The 15,623-nt window shown below is 36.7% G+C and overlaps 1 protein-coding gene across 1 annotated transcript in view; it reads left to right on the top strand.

Annotated features, from left to right (window-relative positions):
• The window catches only part of Il1rapl2 (interleukin 1 receptor accessory protein like 2), a gene marked incomplete at its 5' end in the record, with an annotated part of 592,881 nt that overhangs the window by 51,587 nt on the left and 525,671 nt on the right, over positions 1-15,623 (top strand). Inside the window, one exon of the mRNA XM_057760716.1 lies at positions 8,664-8,817. Coding sequence (XP_057616699.1) covers positions 8,664-8,817 — 154 coding nt within the window. The remainder of the gene's footprint in view (positions 1-8,663; positions 8,818-15,623) is intronic.

Here is a 15,623-nt window from a genome sequence, read left to right as displayed (position 1 = left end):
GGTACTTTTCCCTCAATTTTTTACTTTATTTTTTATTAGAGTATATTAACTATACATGGTTGGTTCCATTATAACATTTTCACACATATATAGAATACATTTTTGCTATCCCCTACTATTATCCTCTTTTGACCCATTCCTTACCATTCCTTTACTTTTCTCAGAAAGTCCTATATTTAATTTATTCAATTTCTAAATGAAAAGGTTCTCTAGCTATTCTAGAAAACTAACAGTGCAAGCACAAAATATACTTTGACATTTGATATTCTTATAGTTTAAGTAGTTGCCTCAATTTGTGGCCCAATTTTAAGGCGGTAAAGGATAGCATTTTGAATTTTCTTGTTTCTGTTATGTCTATGTGATTATGAATGTTTGCCATTACTTGTAATTGATACTAACTGAGAATAAATGAATTAATACTTGTTAATGTATTCATTCAATGAATCATTGGTTCAATGCTTACATTCTGGGTACCAGTCTAAGTAAGACAGTATTCTAGGAGTTGGGATAGGTGTAGTGACCAAAGTAAACACATTTTTCCATTTCCCTAAAGGTAATATATAAATAAACTGGCTCTTCTCAACTCTCTAGAGAGTATCTGCTTCAATTAAAACATGGAAAAATAGCTTCTAGTTGTGAGTAATAGCATCTTTGTATTGAGTAAAGGGAAATACAATGTTTTTCACCCAAAGTAAAACTTTAGACTAAAGATTACTTAATAGCTTTTCAACATACTATAGACAACAGTATTTTTAAAAATTTATTTGCTTTTTAAAAATCTGTCTTTTCTCATTTTACATACTAATCCCAGTTCCCACTCCCTCCCCTTCTCCCATTTCCTCTACCTTCTCCCCCATCCCACCCTCCCATACACTACTCAGAAAGGGTAAGGCTTCCCATAGAGAGTCAACAAAGCCTAGCACAATGCTTGAGGTAGGACCAAGGCCCTCCCCTCTCTATCTAGACTGAGAAACGTATCGCTCCAGAGAGACTGGGTTCCAAAAAGCCAGAACAAGCAATAGGGATAAATCCTGGTCTCATTGCCATTGGCCCCACAGTCTTCCCCAGCCATACAATTGTCACCCACATTCAGAGGGACTGTTTGGTCCTATGCTGGTTTCCTCACTGCCAGGCCAGAGTTGGTGAGCTCCCATTAGCTCAGGTCAGCTGTTTCAGTGGGTGTCCCCAGCATGGTCTTGACCTCTTTGTTATGTTCTCACTCCTCCCACTCTTCGACTGGACTTTGGGAGCTCAGTCTGGTGTCCGCTGACAACACAGTCTTTTATATGTATAGTACACTAAGAAAGTGACAATATGGTAGGGAGAAGTGAGATGATGACCTGACTAGAGGATTTTTAGCTGTTCCAGGCCTCTTTGACTGATTTAAGGCTGAAAACCAGAAAATTGACACATTTATACAACATTAGCTCCAACGAAGCACCCCACAGTACTGTGGCTCATTGGTTTATGAACTCTTGTTCACTTTTTTATAATGATAGCGGAGTAACTCAACTATGGTTGTTCTGTCAATTCAAGGTGTCAAGGGGTATAACTGTGTCTCCTATATTTAAACTTCACAAGCTAGTTAAAAAAATATGAAGCTACTTATTGTTGGTAGCTATCTGACTTTATAAAGAGAAAAGATGTGATATAACTTTTAGAGGGTCATTAAGCTAACAGGTGGCCAACTGGATTCCAATCCTGAACTTATAATCAACAATAAATATTCTCATAGCATCGTATTGATTGCTCTACTGAATAGCTGTTCTACACCTACGGCACACTTGCATCAGTAATTCAACCAGCGTTTCTATCAAAAGTATTGTTCCAGAAACAAATCCTACCATGCTTCTTCAAGATTCTGTAGTGATTATGATTGTCCAAGGAGATGGAAATAAAACAGAATGACAACTTTTTGTTGTTCTTCTTCAAAATGAAAGTGGAACCAAATAGCAAGAATTATATTATAGGGACCTTACAGCTTTTCAATACAACTTTTTATATATGAGGAAACTGAGAACAAAAGATTAAATGACTTGCTTAAATGTGATGAAAATCTATTTTTATCTTTTCCAAGTATTTCACAAAGCTCAATGATCAGTGGAAAGGAGTAAATGTGTACGTGTACTGATATGTTCATGCTGGTCACCACTGATCTAAGATGTCGGCATTTGAAATGCTACAAATCTGAAGCGTTTTGAGCAATGATACCAAAAGTGGAAATTCCATACAATTAATCTCTGTTTCATGTATGAAGTCAATAAATACTATATAATATAATCTTTATACTGTGCATAAGTGAATTTTGTACTTTGGTGTGTCTTATAATATTTGGTTAGTAATATAATATACCACCTTCCAAAACAAACTGAATGTAATAAGCATTTATGGTAAAGGTTTTACATTTTTCTGGTTAATAATCTTTGTCTATTGCTCATTGTAATTGTAGATTCTAGAAACTAAAAGTTTGATTTTTTTTTGTTTTGTTTTTTGTTTTTCGAGACGGGGTTTCTCTGTGGCTATGCAGCACACGTCTTTGGTTTTTCAAGAAGTGTCTTCAAAATAAGACCTAGTTATACCATTACTTTAGCCATAATCATGTATTATTTTAAGTTGTTTTATTTTTTATTTTCTTAGATTTATTAGATTTTTTTTTAAAAAAATACCAATCCAAATTACCACTCCCTCCTCTCCTCCCATTCCCTCCATACACCCTCCCACCCACCCCCATCTAGTCCTAAGAGAGGGTAAGGCATTTTGCTTTGTGGAAGTCCAACACCCTCCCTACTACATCTAGGCCGAGCAAGGTATAAATCCAAAGAGAATAGGATCCCAAAAAGACAGTGCATGCAGTAGAGATAAATCCTGGTGCCACTGCCAGTGGCCCCTCAGTCTTAGCCCAAGCCATACAACTGTCAACCACATTCAGAGGGACTAGTTTGGTCCTATGCTTGTTCCTTCCCAGTCCAGCTGGAGTTGGTGAGCTTCTATTAGCCCAGGCAAACTGTTTCAGTGGGTGTACCCTTCATGGTCTTGACCTCTTTGCTCATATTCTCATTCCTTCCACTCTTCAACTTGACTTTGGGAGCTCAGTCCAGTGCTCCAATATGGTTCTCTGCCTCTATTTCCATTTGTTTTTGGACAGAGGTTCTATGGTGATATTTAAGATAATCATCAGTCTGACTACAGGGCAAGGCCAGTTCAGGCACCCCACTACTTTATTGCTTAGAGTCTTAGCTGGGGTCATCCTTGTGAATTCCTGGGAATTTTTCTAGAGTCAGGTTTCTTGCTAACCCCACAATGGCTCCTTCAATCAAGATATCTCGTTCCTTGCTCTCATATCTGTCCTTCCTCCAATTCGACTATCCCATTTCCTCAAGTTCTCCTCAACCCTCCCCTTCTCCCCTCTCTTCCCCTTTTACTCTTCCTTTTAACCCCAGCCCCCAAACTCCCTTAAGTTGTTTTAAAATTATGTTTATTTATTTGTGTGTGTTGGTTCACAAACTTACCATAGCACATGTGTGGAGACCAGTGGATAACATGTGAAAGTTTATTCTCTGGTTCAACCATATAGGTCCTTAGGATTGAACTTAGATCAAGAGGCTTGGTGACAATTACCTTTACATGATGAGCCATCTGACTGGCCCCATAATTCTGAAATATTACAAAGGAGCCTTATCACTTTGCCAGTATGGTACATGGTAGGGGAAGCATTCTGCATTCTGTCCTTTTATTATTGGGTCTCAATGTTTTAGTGAGCCTTGTTTCTAGATAGATACCATCACACATACCTATTGTCTTTATTTTTCCTCCTACAATTCAAAGGCTAGTGGGTATTATAGTGTTTAAACAGTTACTCACTCCAGTTCCTGTTCCCTAAGAGCTATGATTCTGTGTCATTGCAGTACTTGGGGTGGATGTTTTCTCCATGACGTCAGCTGTCTGAAGATTCTGAGAACTGCTGAGCTTCAGTTTGTTTAGGTGTTTTTTTTTTTTTTGTAAGAATGATAGTGATGACTTTAAACCCCTTTTGATGACAGACTGTAAAAGATGGCCCCAGCTCTAGAATTATAACCACTTAAAATGCTGTTTCTAGAGTCCTCTAGAAATGCTAGTTATATTAATTCTCTATAATTGGTGGATAACTAGTCTGAAAAAAAGACTACTAAGTTAACAGTCATAGAATGAGAGTTGGGATTTATTACACAATTTTAACTTACAATATGTTATAATACAGGACATTTATATGCATTGCCCCACTTAATCTTTGTCATCTCAATACATATTATTGCTCCCAATTTTTAAAAATAGGGGCAGCAACTAACTGCTCAGAAGCACAAAACTTCTATTTCTTATTCAAGTGTTCAGGTACAGAACTTTATTCTTTTGACTATGGGCTATTATTATCAACATTAAGGTTGAAGATATGATTGGAAGACTAAAATTCAGGAGGGGAAAGACTCCTTGGAGTGAGATATTCTTGTTTTTTGGTTTAGGGTAGAGGTAGGACTGATAAGGTTGAGGTTCATTCCCAATTCATACTTGTGGTCTTAGCCACCTATCCTGTCTTCATATTACAAAAAACATGGGTTTCCTGAAGACCATGAAACTGATGAATAGATGCCTCAAGGGACAGTACACAGTGCAGGTGAAAGGAGAGAAGTCGTCCTAAGGGGGTGGGTGTTATCTACTCCGATATAAGTGATTTGAGGTTCAGAAGTCACTGACGGGCCTTCATCCACACAGCTGCTTGGTGATTAATCCTCAGAATGAGGTGAAATATTTAAATCAACCCTCATGATCGTCTGGCCATGAGGAATGGATTGTGTGTTCCAAATGGCAGTAAATGAACCATGACGACCATAACAAATGGATTAAAAAACCTTCCATGGGTATGAAGATGATATCTCTTAAGTAGATTATGCGTACAGGAGAGAAAAACTTCAAGATCTAAATGAGTCAGCCAACAGGTTATTTCAAAAGACTGCGTGAATAAATGTCTCTTTTGTGCATTCAGCTCTCCCTATCTAGCAACTGCTTGCATGAGGTATCTGTATCCAAAGGAGGGCAAAAGGGAATGAAACTGAGGTTTATAGACTGGCATTCGTCGTGCAAGGATGTCTTATGAAAACCTGCTCCACGAAGGGGTAGCCAGCTATAAAATAAAGCTGGATGAAAAAGAACTAGAGCTAGACAACTTCTATAAGTCTGACCCTTACCAAAGTCTTCAAATTGATGCGGTTTATTTCAATAGAACCGGGGCCAATATATTGGAGGGAATGTAAACCAGGTGAATATTCAGAGTTTTTATGTATTTGAGGTGTTTTTTGGTGGTTTTACTAACTGTTCTTAGAAGAGCAGCTATTGTTCTGTGATCTCTGCACTTAAATTTTTTTCACTCAATGGTCCGTCACAATAAATCAGGTATGAGACAGTGAAATGTGGCAATATGACATGTCCACTAGGCAAGTAGGGGGCAGAAGTGAGGTAATGACATCATTAAACTTAGCAGCCAGTATCTTAGAGAAGAAATACTTCAAATAAGTGGAGTCAAAGCCTAGAAAACATCTGCAATTCTATATGATGCAAAAATAATTGTTTGAATAGTAGATAGCTGGGAACAGACAGTCATCCATGGAGGGTGATGGTAAAGATACGTTATACAGGCTCCTCTGATCAAAATACAGTTCCTCAGCTGGGCGGTGGTAGTGCACACCTTTAATGCCAGCACTCGGGAGGCAGAGGCAGGTGGATCTTTGTGAGTTCGAGTCCATCCTGGTCTACAAGGGCTAGTTCCAGGACAGGCCCCAAAGCTACAGAGAAACCCTGTCTCGAAAAACCTAAATGAAAATAAGTAAATAAATAAATGAGTAAATACAATTCCTCCATCCACCTGTAAGATTACTGTTAGAATGCCCTCTTCGGAGCTATGCATATTCAGTCAGCTGAAGTATTGTTTTACTGGAAGGTAGTTAGCCAATTAGTAAGGATTTGGTGTTATCTGATTAGTCCAGTAGCAACAAGGCTTATTTAACAGGACAAGTGGCTCTAGAGAGATACGACCCAGGATTGGGAAGGTTTCAAAATGGAAAACATTCTCTGCACCAGATGACAACTATACATGGTACTCCTGCTTAAGAATGTGATGAATAAAACCCTGCCTCTTGAAAAAGAAAACAGCAACAACAACCACAAAAAAAAAAAACTAAAAAAATCCAAAACAAGACAAACCAACAACAAAAGACAAACAAACAAAGCTGGCCTTTGTGTCATGGCAAATCAGATGGTACTTAATATTATCCCCATAATAGGAAATGCAGAATTGAAACTTAAGAAGTTGGTAAACCCTGAATTTCCACCTAGAGTTATCTTCACCCAAGCCTAGTTTTCTTTTTCATCTTTACCACATGAAGACATTCTCACAAGCCGCGGTTTTACAAACAGACAAATGTACTTCCGCTGGATACAAGGAGTCATTTATATATCTAAATGATAAGTTAGAAAGTACACACAACTGTCTAGATTTATCTCAAAGGACATGCAGAGATTCTAGCCTATTCATCAGGAACTATTTTTAAGTCCTCTACATATTTTAGCTTTTACTTCCTGCATGGAGGGGGGCAGGAATCTGTGGTCAGTGAATGTAAAAGTCGTTGTAACTAATTACATATGGATTTTCCCCAAAATGACATTAGAAAATGAGGCCATTTATCTTTGAATAAAATAAGTGTGTGGGCTTTTGCCTGCCCCCACCACCTCTATGTGAGGGCAGAGCAGCTCAGCTTTCATTTTCCTTTCCTCTCAAAATGCCCAGAGGGACCATATTTTTGTTTAATGACCTTCAGAATGATTCTTTAGAAATCTGAGGCTATCAGTGTTGGAAGCAATGCGAACATAATTGTGGATTATTGTTGTATGACGTTAGTGGCAGCTGGGCTGTTTTTTTTCCTCTCTGTTTAGACTTTTCTTCATTTTCCCAGAAACCTTATATCCCAAAGTTTAGCTCAGAAGCAAATCTCATATAGGTGATAAACCTTGCCAGACATGGTATGTAATATAATTTCAGACAGACTCTTAACTGTTCTTCAGAAAGACTCCAGGGAGTGAAACAGTCTTATATCTAGAGGTCCTCCGTTGTATTACTTTTATTTCCTCTCTGAAAATGTGTTTGGATAGCTATACTGGACATATCTCTTGAATATTATACTTATGAACTTAAGTGCCAATTTTTATGCTTTGTTGCCAAATCTCCTGCTAACAGGAAGAAAAAGTTATAGTGAAAAAGTAATAAATGGGTACTTGCTCTCGCAAATAATTTATAAACACTTACAGGCACTCACAGCTGGAGACTGAAAATCAACACTGATTCCAACGTTTTGTGAGTGCTTGAAATATGTATACGGAATGTAGGGGTTAGGAAGAGTGGATGCAGATGTTAGTTACATACACCACACTGGGTGAAATGGGAAAGTACTTTCGACTATTGTCCACATAATCTGCTTGGTAATCAATTTTATTGTTGTCTCAACTGACAGAGTCAGAATGTAGAGGACAAAGTAATTTTATCTGAACTGTTCAGTATTGCTTTATAGCTGGCCACTGTGCTTCTCTTCTTGCTTTCTACAATGTCTGACTAACAATTTGGTTGAAAATTTCCAGTTGGTAGCAGAGAGAACTGGAACAATATATAAAAGTCGTTTAAGAAAATCCCAAACCAAAGACTTTTCTTGCCTGAAAAGTCTTATATACTTGGTTGCCACGTGTTTGTCCCTCATGGGAAAGTATTGTGCCTTCTTTTCTTGGAAAGTCCGAAGTAATAGCAAGACTCCTCCACCTCCCCATTAGAAGAAAATGACAATTTGTTTCAAAATAAAATTTTCTTCTCTCATAATGTATCAATAATTTCACCCAGTAAGTTATTGATTTCTCTATGCTGTTACTATTGGAAAGTATGTCTTCATTTCCTTTTATTTCTAAGGAAATCCTGTTGATTTCTCTGTGATGTTACTATTGCAAAGAATACCTACATTTCCTTTAATTTCTGAGGAAATAATGAGTTCTAGTTTTTTAGATTCTCTCCTACAACTTTTGACCACAAGGAAGAAGATTTGGAGATATAAATATTAAGGTTTATGTGTGTTTTCATTTTAGTTTTTTTTCTTTTTCTCATTTTAGTTTTACAACAGAAAATATTTAATGAAATACTTACAAACATCACTACTAATGTAAGAGCCTGTTATAAATGTTAAGTGATATTTCATATTCCCATCAAGTATGGTACATGGCCAAATGAACCATAGTCCCTTAAGACTCTTAGGAAACACCCATATCAGTTTAAAAAAATAGCAAGACATTAAAGTAATGTGTAGCAGCTCCTAATATTACTCTATGTGACTCTTGTATTTTGGGAGCGTGTATGCTTTTCTGTTTTTGCTTAGAACCTCTGAAGTTCTTTTGCTTTTGGAATCGGGTTTGTAAATTGGCTCTTGATGTTGTAACTAATGATATTTGAACTGGACACAATACTTACTTGGACATTATTTAATCTTCATAGTTACACATTTGAAAGACTATGTGGAACAATGTAATTTTACCGTGCCAATTCTAAGACTTAGCAGTGCGAATATTCATTTCTAACTTACTTACAAATATTTTCCCTGCAGGAATGCAAGCCAAAAATGTGGAGAAGCATCATAATACAGAAGGGAAATGCTCTTCTCATTCAGGAAGTTCAAGAAGAAGATGGAGGAAATTACACATGTGAACTTAAATATGAAGGAAAACTTGTAAGACGAACAACAGAACTGAAAGTTACAGGTAGGAGCTGTTTCTACCAAAGTGTGACAAATGCAAGTTAATTATGATTTAGTTTGATGGGGAAGAGTTATATTTAAAGAGACAAGACAACTTTCTGTGAATTTAGAATTGACAGCAGATCAAGCTGTTGGAAACATCACTTTTAATAAGTTGCACTGAATTAAAGATACATTGGAACATGCGATTGGAGGTCAAAGGCTCTTTGGCTGCCTGTGTGTTCTCTGCGGTTATGAAACATTCTTAATTCTTCAACCTGCCATTGATTGCCAGTGTAGAACTCTGAAGAGATATGCTGGAATGATGTGTAGAATCCCCATCTAGGTGAAGGCTGTCTTTAAATTGAGGTTCTGTTGGTATTTTGGAATGAAATTTGTTGAATTGCATTTACACACAATTCATTATAAGTTAGGATTCTTTGATAAAGAAACTCCGAGTAAAAGTGAGAACAAATAAGTAAGAATTCATGGGAGTATAAGAGACAAACTCAGAATATTCTTACCTGACAAATATTTTAGTAATTAATTTTCAGCAACATATGGAATCTAAAACTATTATAATATTTCTCACATGCCAAGAGATGGTGCGACAAAACTTAATTTTCTTTATTCATCTGCAAATCTTGGTTTATTTACCTGTTAGACGGTCCTTACCTAAAATTCTTAGGACCAGAAGTGACTTATAGTTCTGATTATTATTAATTTTTGAAAAACTTAGATATAAATGATGACACAGCTTGGAGATGAGATGTGGGTATAAATATAAAATGTATTTGTACTATATTAATATGTTTTATGTAAATATTACTGGTTATTTTTAATAAATATATTTATTTTATATCAATTTAAATATAGATAACATGTCAGTTATTTTAGATAGTACTTTCTTATGATCTATTATATGATGTCAGATGTGAACTTTTTGTGGTATCATCTTGGTACTCAATAAGTTTTGGATTTTGTAGCATTAAGGACTTGGCATTCAGAATTTTCACTAATTGACTTAAGAGTAATGTAATTGATCATTACCTCCTAAATTACCTAATGTTGGTATCATCTACTTGACTAAGACATATACTTGCTAATGGTATTTTTTAATCAACTACTTTTGTTTATCTTTGCCTGATCTTTTATGAATAGTATTAAAATCAGATGTCTTGATAATCTCTGTATTCAGACATGTAACTCCTATGTTCAGGTAAATTTTTGATCCCCAAGTTTCAATCCACTAGTTCATATTCTATCTTAAGTAATGACCATTTTATTTCTCATATTCAATTTGCAGAACACCTTCTGTAAAAACTCAAGTAATTCTTTGAATTAGAAATGCGTGTTCTTTCTCTGTATGGGTTTTTAATGTAACTACTGTTTTAGACTAATCCTAAGTAGCAAAGATCTGCTTTTGATTAGTTTCTGAGTTCTTCAATGTGAAGCAAACTTCCATGACACATTCATGGCAGAAGATTCAATTGCAGGCATATCATTAATAAGTGACCTGACCATGCAGAAGGCATGGTCACTTTGACCACAACCACAGATTCTTATCAGATTCATACTAACTCTTGTGTTTGGTAATCGTTTATTAAGCTTTATGACATTTTAGTATTTGGCTTGGTTCTAAGCTAAACTATAATAAACCAAGAACCAAGCCTCCTTTACAGTCTCATCTAATGGATTTTGGTGAGAACAATTTGTGTCTTTAGTTTCTGTCCAGATCCTGTAAAAACAAAGCTAGGGTTACTTATTTTGGTCATTTATATCACTTTAATTTACAAGTGCCAAATTTCTGAATAATTGAACTATGGGTTTAATATTTCATTGGTTACCATGCAGAGGTTCTCAAAAGTTAATATGTCTCAGAGTCAAGTGGAAGGACCCAGGAAGGGTAATATGAGAATCTTTCAGCCAGATTCCCAGACTCTTCCACAAGATTTTAATTTTGTACATCACTTGCACAAATTACCTTTTTTTTTTTTTTGAGGCAATTCTCTTTTATGCTTTTCAAGGAGCAGGAATGGTTTGAAAAAACACAGGAAGAGAGAATGGTGGATTCCAAAAAAAAAGGTCAAAATATATTTGATTTCCTTGTACATACATCATACAAATACATTCTCACAGTTCCCAAATCATTTCCTTTCATTGACTACTCAGGTGGTTGGTTACCAAGAGAAACACGGCAAGGAAGTATCTGGACACAGCAGCCTCAATCAATGAAAGCAGTTATGCATTCACTTCAAATTTACTAACTGTGTACAACACATCAAAGAATGAGCCGAGAGCCAGAAAAAAAAAATCACTGTCAATCAGTGATAATCAGTCATATGAGAAGATAGAAATATTCATATTTACTTAAAGAGTTTAAATGCTATTTTTGATGTAGAAAAAAAGATAGCTTCTACATGGAAAAGCTTGAGTTGCTATATGAAAACTGATTCTTTTTTGTAGTATTAGGTGCCTTGTGCATTTTAGCATTATCAGAGCAATTACAATGATTTAATTCTCATCGTTCAAAATCCAAGGCTGGCATCACATTAAATACTAATCATATTTGTTTAGAATCTAGTAGCATAAAAACATGGGGGAGCAATTTTAATATGGAAATAACAGTATTTGTTAATTATAAAATCATGTAGATTAAGGTAAGATAGTGTGTTACAAGCATATGTGTTTTATAAAATTATCAATTTTAAAAAGGTGTTTCCCAAATGTTCTTTTAAAATTTACGAATCTAAGAAAAGTGTCTTCAATAAAACAAATGTTAAGTGCTGGTTAATTTAAGTATATCAAGTTTTAAAAAGGTCCAAATATTAAAAAATGATAAGTTAGAAAGTTAATCTTTGATAATGAAATGATTTCCTATATGAAACATTTTCAATAATATTTCCTCAAATAGCTTTCTTATTGTATGAAATTGGATTTGTCTTAAATGCATCTCCTTGCAACACATTTATTATACAAATCATATCGTACTTATAGAACATTATTGTAAATTTATTTTTATTTCCTTTGAATGTCCATATGAATAAGTAATAAGACAGAACAGAAAATATACATAATTGCAAGTTTAGGTCATTTGCTCAATATGCCTACAGCTAATAGTTTTATTTCCCAAGGCCTATTTTAGGTGACTGTTTGCTATTTTGTAGCATTTTCCCCCTTTATTCTCACCTTGAATTTGTGAAGAGGAGTAGTTGAAGTAATCAGACAAGGCAGGAGATTTGGTTCCTAGAAGGTGAAAATGCAGATCAGGTGATAATGGAAGACATAGGGAAGGATTGAGAGAAGATGAGCGAGATAATGGAATAAGGTCCCTGGGGTGAGAAGAGGTCTGCCCTAAGAAGGTTTCAGAGAGACATAAATTACTGAAACTTCTGTAAATGAACAAAAGGCGAAATCTAGCATGAACAGACTTCCTCAGCTGGTGAATCATTCATAAACAAATGCTTTTGTGCAGCCTTTTAGAAATGAGCATTAGCCATTTAGGAAACAAACCCTATTAACCAGTTCTCTGGTGAATATGCAAATAATCAATACAAGGAAAAGTAGTTGGATGGCTGAACCCAAACAATGATTAGCCTTCCAATCAATTGTCAAATGTTTCTAGGATTCAGACAAGTCACACACACACACATACACACACACACACACACACACACACACATATAGTGACATAGACTGTCCCAGGCCATAGGGAGTAGCAAATTGTAACATCCCGCCATTTCTCACTGCTGTCAAATGAGAGTAGGGTCCACTATGCTGAATTGTTTGAAGTTATTTTCAAGAAATCCTAGAAGTCTATATTTTTATGTGGAAATCCATGGGTTGCAATGCACTCGATGGACCACATAAATCATGACTGTGGGCAAAATTGCATTTAGTAATTGTTCATTTGTGGTCTTGCCTTAAGCAATGTTGTCCAGTAGGACTTTATTTTGTTTCATTTTGCTTTAGAAATAGTCTCACTTACGTAGCCCTAAGTGGCATGGGACTTACTATGTAGATTATGCTGGCTTTAAGCTCACAGAGATTCACCTATCTCTTCCTCCAGAGTGCTAAGATCAAAGGAGTGTTTTACCATATCTGGCATGCTCAGTATGACTTTTAAGCAAGCCACTATCTGGCCGGTTCAGAATTTATTTCCATCTCTAGTAGTGGATGGGGGGCAGCTTTTAAATCCTAGAGAATGTTGGAGAGAATGCAATAGGCAAGCTGAGAATAGTACTCCGTAACTACTCCACTCATGGCATCCAATAGACTGGTTAATCCAACTGGAGAGTGAAGGGGCCCACTTTAAACATGTACAGGAGGAATATTAACATAAACATGTACAGGAGGAATATTAACAAAGTGATCACCTTATAGAAAAGGGCACTTTAGATGATGAAGCATCTTGGTCTCGACTGTTAGAGATGAATGAAAAGGCCCAGGGATAAAATATCGACCTTAGGTTACCCTGAAGCAGTGTGATGAGAAGCACCTACAGAAACAAATCATTGACATTTGTTCTCTCTCCTTCACATTCTGTCTGAGCAGCCAATTGACATGATCTGAATGTGTGTGTCCTGCTTATCACACAAAAATGGATCTCATTTGTACCTTTTCAGTGATTTAATGAGGAAAGACCTCAGCAGTCAATAGTTCTTGGCTGCATTAAAGGAACTTTCACAGGACTGACTGTGCATTTCAGAGCTGATGGTTCTTTTGCACAGGCGCAGGTACAGAAATCTTAGGACCCAGACTGGCTTGTACCAACTCCCTTGCCTTTCCTTTTAAACATCCTCTCCCATTCTGAGTAACGCTAGCCTTTGCTGGCTCACAGCATATCCTGGATGGTGTTGCCCTGACTTATGTGCTTGTAAAAGTGTTCTGATGTTCTGTCTCATGTCTAGCCCATCCTTGCTTTGTGTTGCCACTACTCTAGTACCAGAGTGAACTTAGCAGTTTGCGACTGATAAAAACCAACAATCTTTTTCTTCTCAACCAGCATATTTGCGGGTTAATAGATATTTCAATTCTGTAACTTACAGGCATGACTAATAGTGGGAAATTCTGGCAACTCATTGGACCTGTGGGAGCCTTTTTCAGAGTGTCACAATTCCTTGTCTGCAGGTGGTTGCTTCTTCCCTTTAGAAACAAGGTCAACCATATTGCTGATCTTGAGGGACTAGGAAAAAAAATAACCTGATTAGAATTATAGAAAGGCGGGGCTTCAGGTGTCAGGTTCAAGAGTGATTTACCCCTTTTCTTCTTCATCATTCTTATTGTATCCCTCTGTTCTCTCCATATTTCCTTCACTGTGTTCTAACCTATGACATGAAACTATTAACCCTGATGGTGACAACCAGGGTCAAAGAGATCACCAGTTTCTGTCTAAGGATATGTTTATGTAATGTTTCTATGCCCTGCAGGGAGATAAAGGAACACTGTGAACTATCCCATCAGCAGAAAAGCAGGCTTGCTCCTCTCTAAAACAAGATGCTATGACCATACTCATTCCTATGGGCTGATTTCACAAGCAGCTATGCAGGATCACAGATTAGAGGTGGGGTGAACACGTTAGGGAACACAACGGCAGGATCTGGCAAATGTACCTAATCCTCGACAGTTCAGTTCTAATGGCAGTCTTCTATCTAGCACCAGGGGTTTGCGATGATTCTCCTGGCTGGCTGCTCTGACATCAAGTAAGAGGTAGAGTAGGGTGTTTAAGAAGGGGTTTGCATTTTCATTCTAAGGTATGTAGACTGTGATAGCCACAGAAATCGATTTTCTTAAGTCCACTGGGTTTATTTATGAATTTCATTTACAGTGTTTTGCCTAAATTAAAAGCATTAGCTTGAGCAAGCAGAAAATAATGTATCAAGTGACCCCCCCTGTAAAACAGAGAGCTGGGGTTTTGTATGGAAGGAGACTGGCCATGAACTAGATCTGGTAGAGTGGAGGAGTTACTCAGAGGACTCCCATTTATGGGGTCAGACATTATACATCACACGTATTCAGAACTCACAACCTTTCAGCATTGCTGAAATTTTTCGCTAGTTTAACAATGGAAATGAGGAGTTAAGAGAGTGTAAGCTACTTGTCTATGGCATTATCCCCCATAAGCAGTGGAGTTAGCACTTCATTCTACATTTGTTTGAAATGTTCTCTTTAAGCACTCTCTTGTATGCCACCTAGAGAGCTTCTGAATATAACCATGTTAAGTAAATGTCACTAATGATTTGCCTCCCTCCCTTTTTGCCTGCTCCATGCTCTCTATGCTCTTTGTACTCTTGTAATTTGTGAGACCTCCACAGACTTGTCTTATAGTCACCTGTTTCTTTCTCCTAAGGGCAAATCTTCTTGGCTCTGTCTGATGATAATTTATAATTACCGTAGAGTTCTCCTTTGTTTAGATTTCTCTTTGCAATTACTTTCAAATACTCCAAAATTTGCTGCTCTCTAGAGATTCGCCCTAACACTTAGATTCAACATATAATTATGGATTTATACGGATGGCCATGTGCTTTTTGTTTTTTTGCTATGTGCTTTTGTACATGAGCTCATCATAAAAAAGAACATGTAAGGCATGCTATGTTGCTTTTAATTTATAGACATAGCAAATGAAATTCAGAGAAAAAATTTCGCAGTTTTCCATAGCAACTAACTAACTGATGGTTTTGCAATAAAACCTCAGGTGGCTGTGGTCTTCACAAAGCCTAAGCCCCTTCTACTTGCTCGATGATCAGAGCTCATGATAATGTGCTGTGATGTGACGAGAATGGGTGCTTTTCTAAGGAGAAAGAAAAATCCATTTGGTGAGCAAAATATCTA

This window comes from Chionomys nivalis, chromosome X (genome assembly GCF_950005125.1).
Source record: "Chionomys nivalis chromosome X, mChiNiv1.1, whole genome shotgun sequence".
Lineage (NCBI taxonomy): Eukaryota > Metazoa > Chordata > Mammalia > Rodentia > Cricetidae > Chionomys > Chionomys nivalis.
This window is presented reverse-complemented; position numbering and strand designations above follow the sequence as displayed.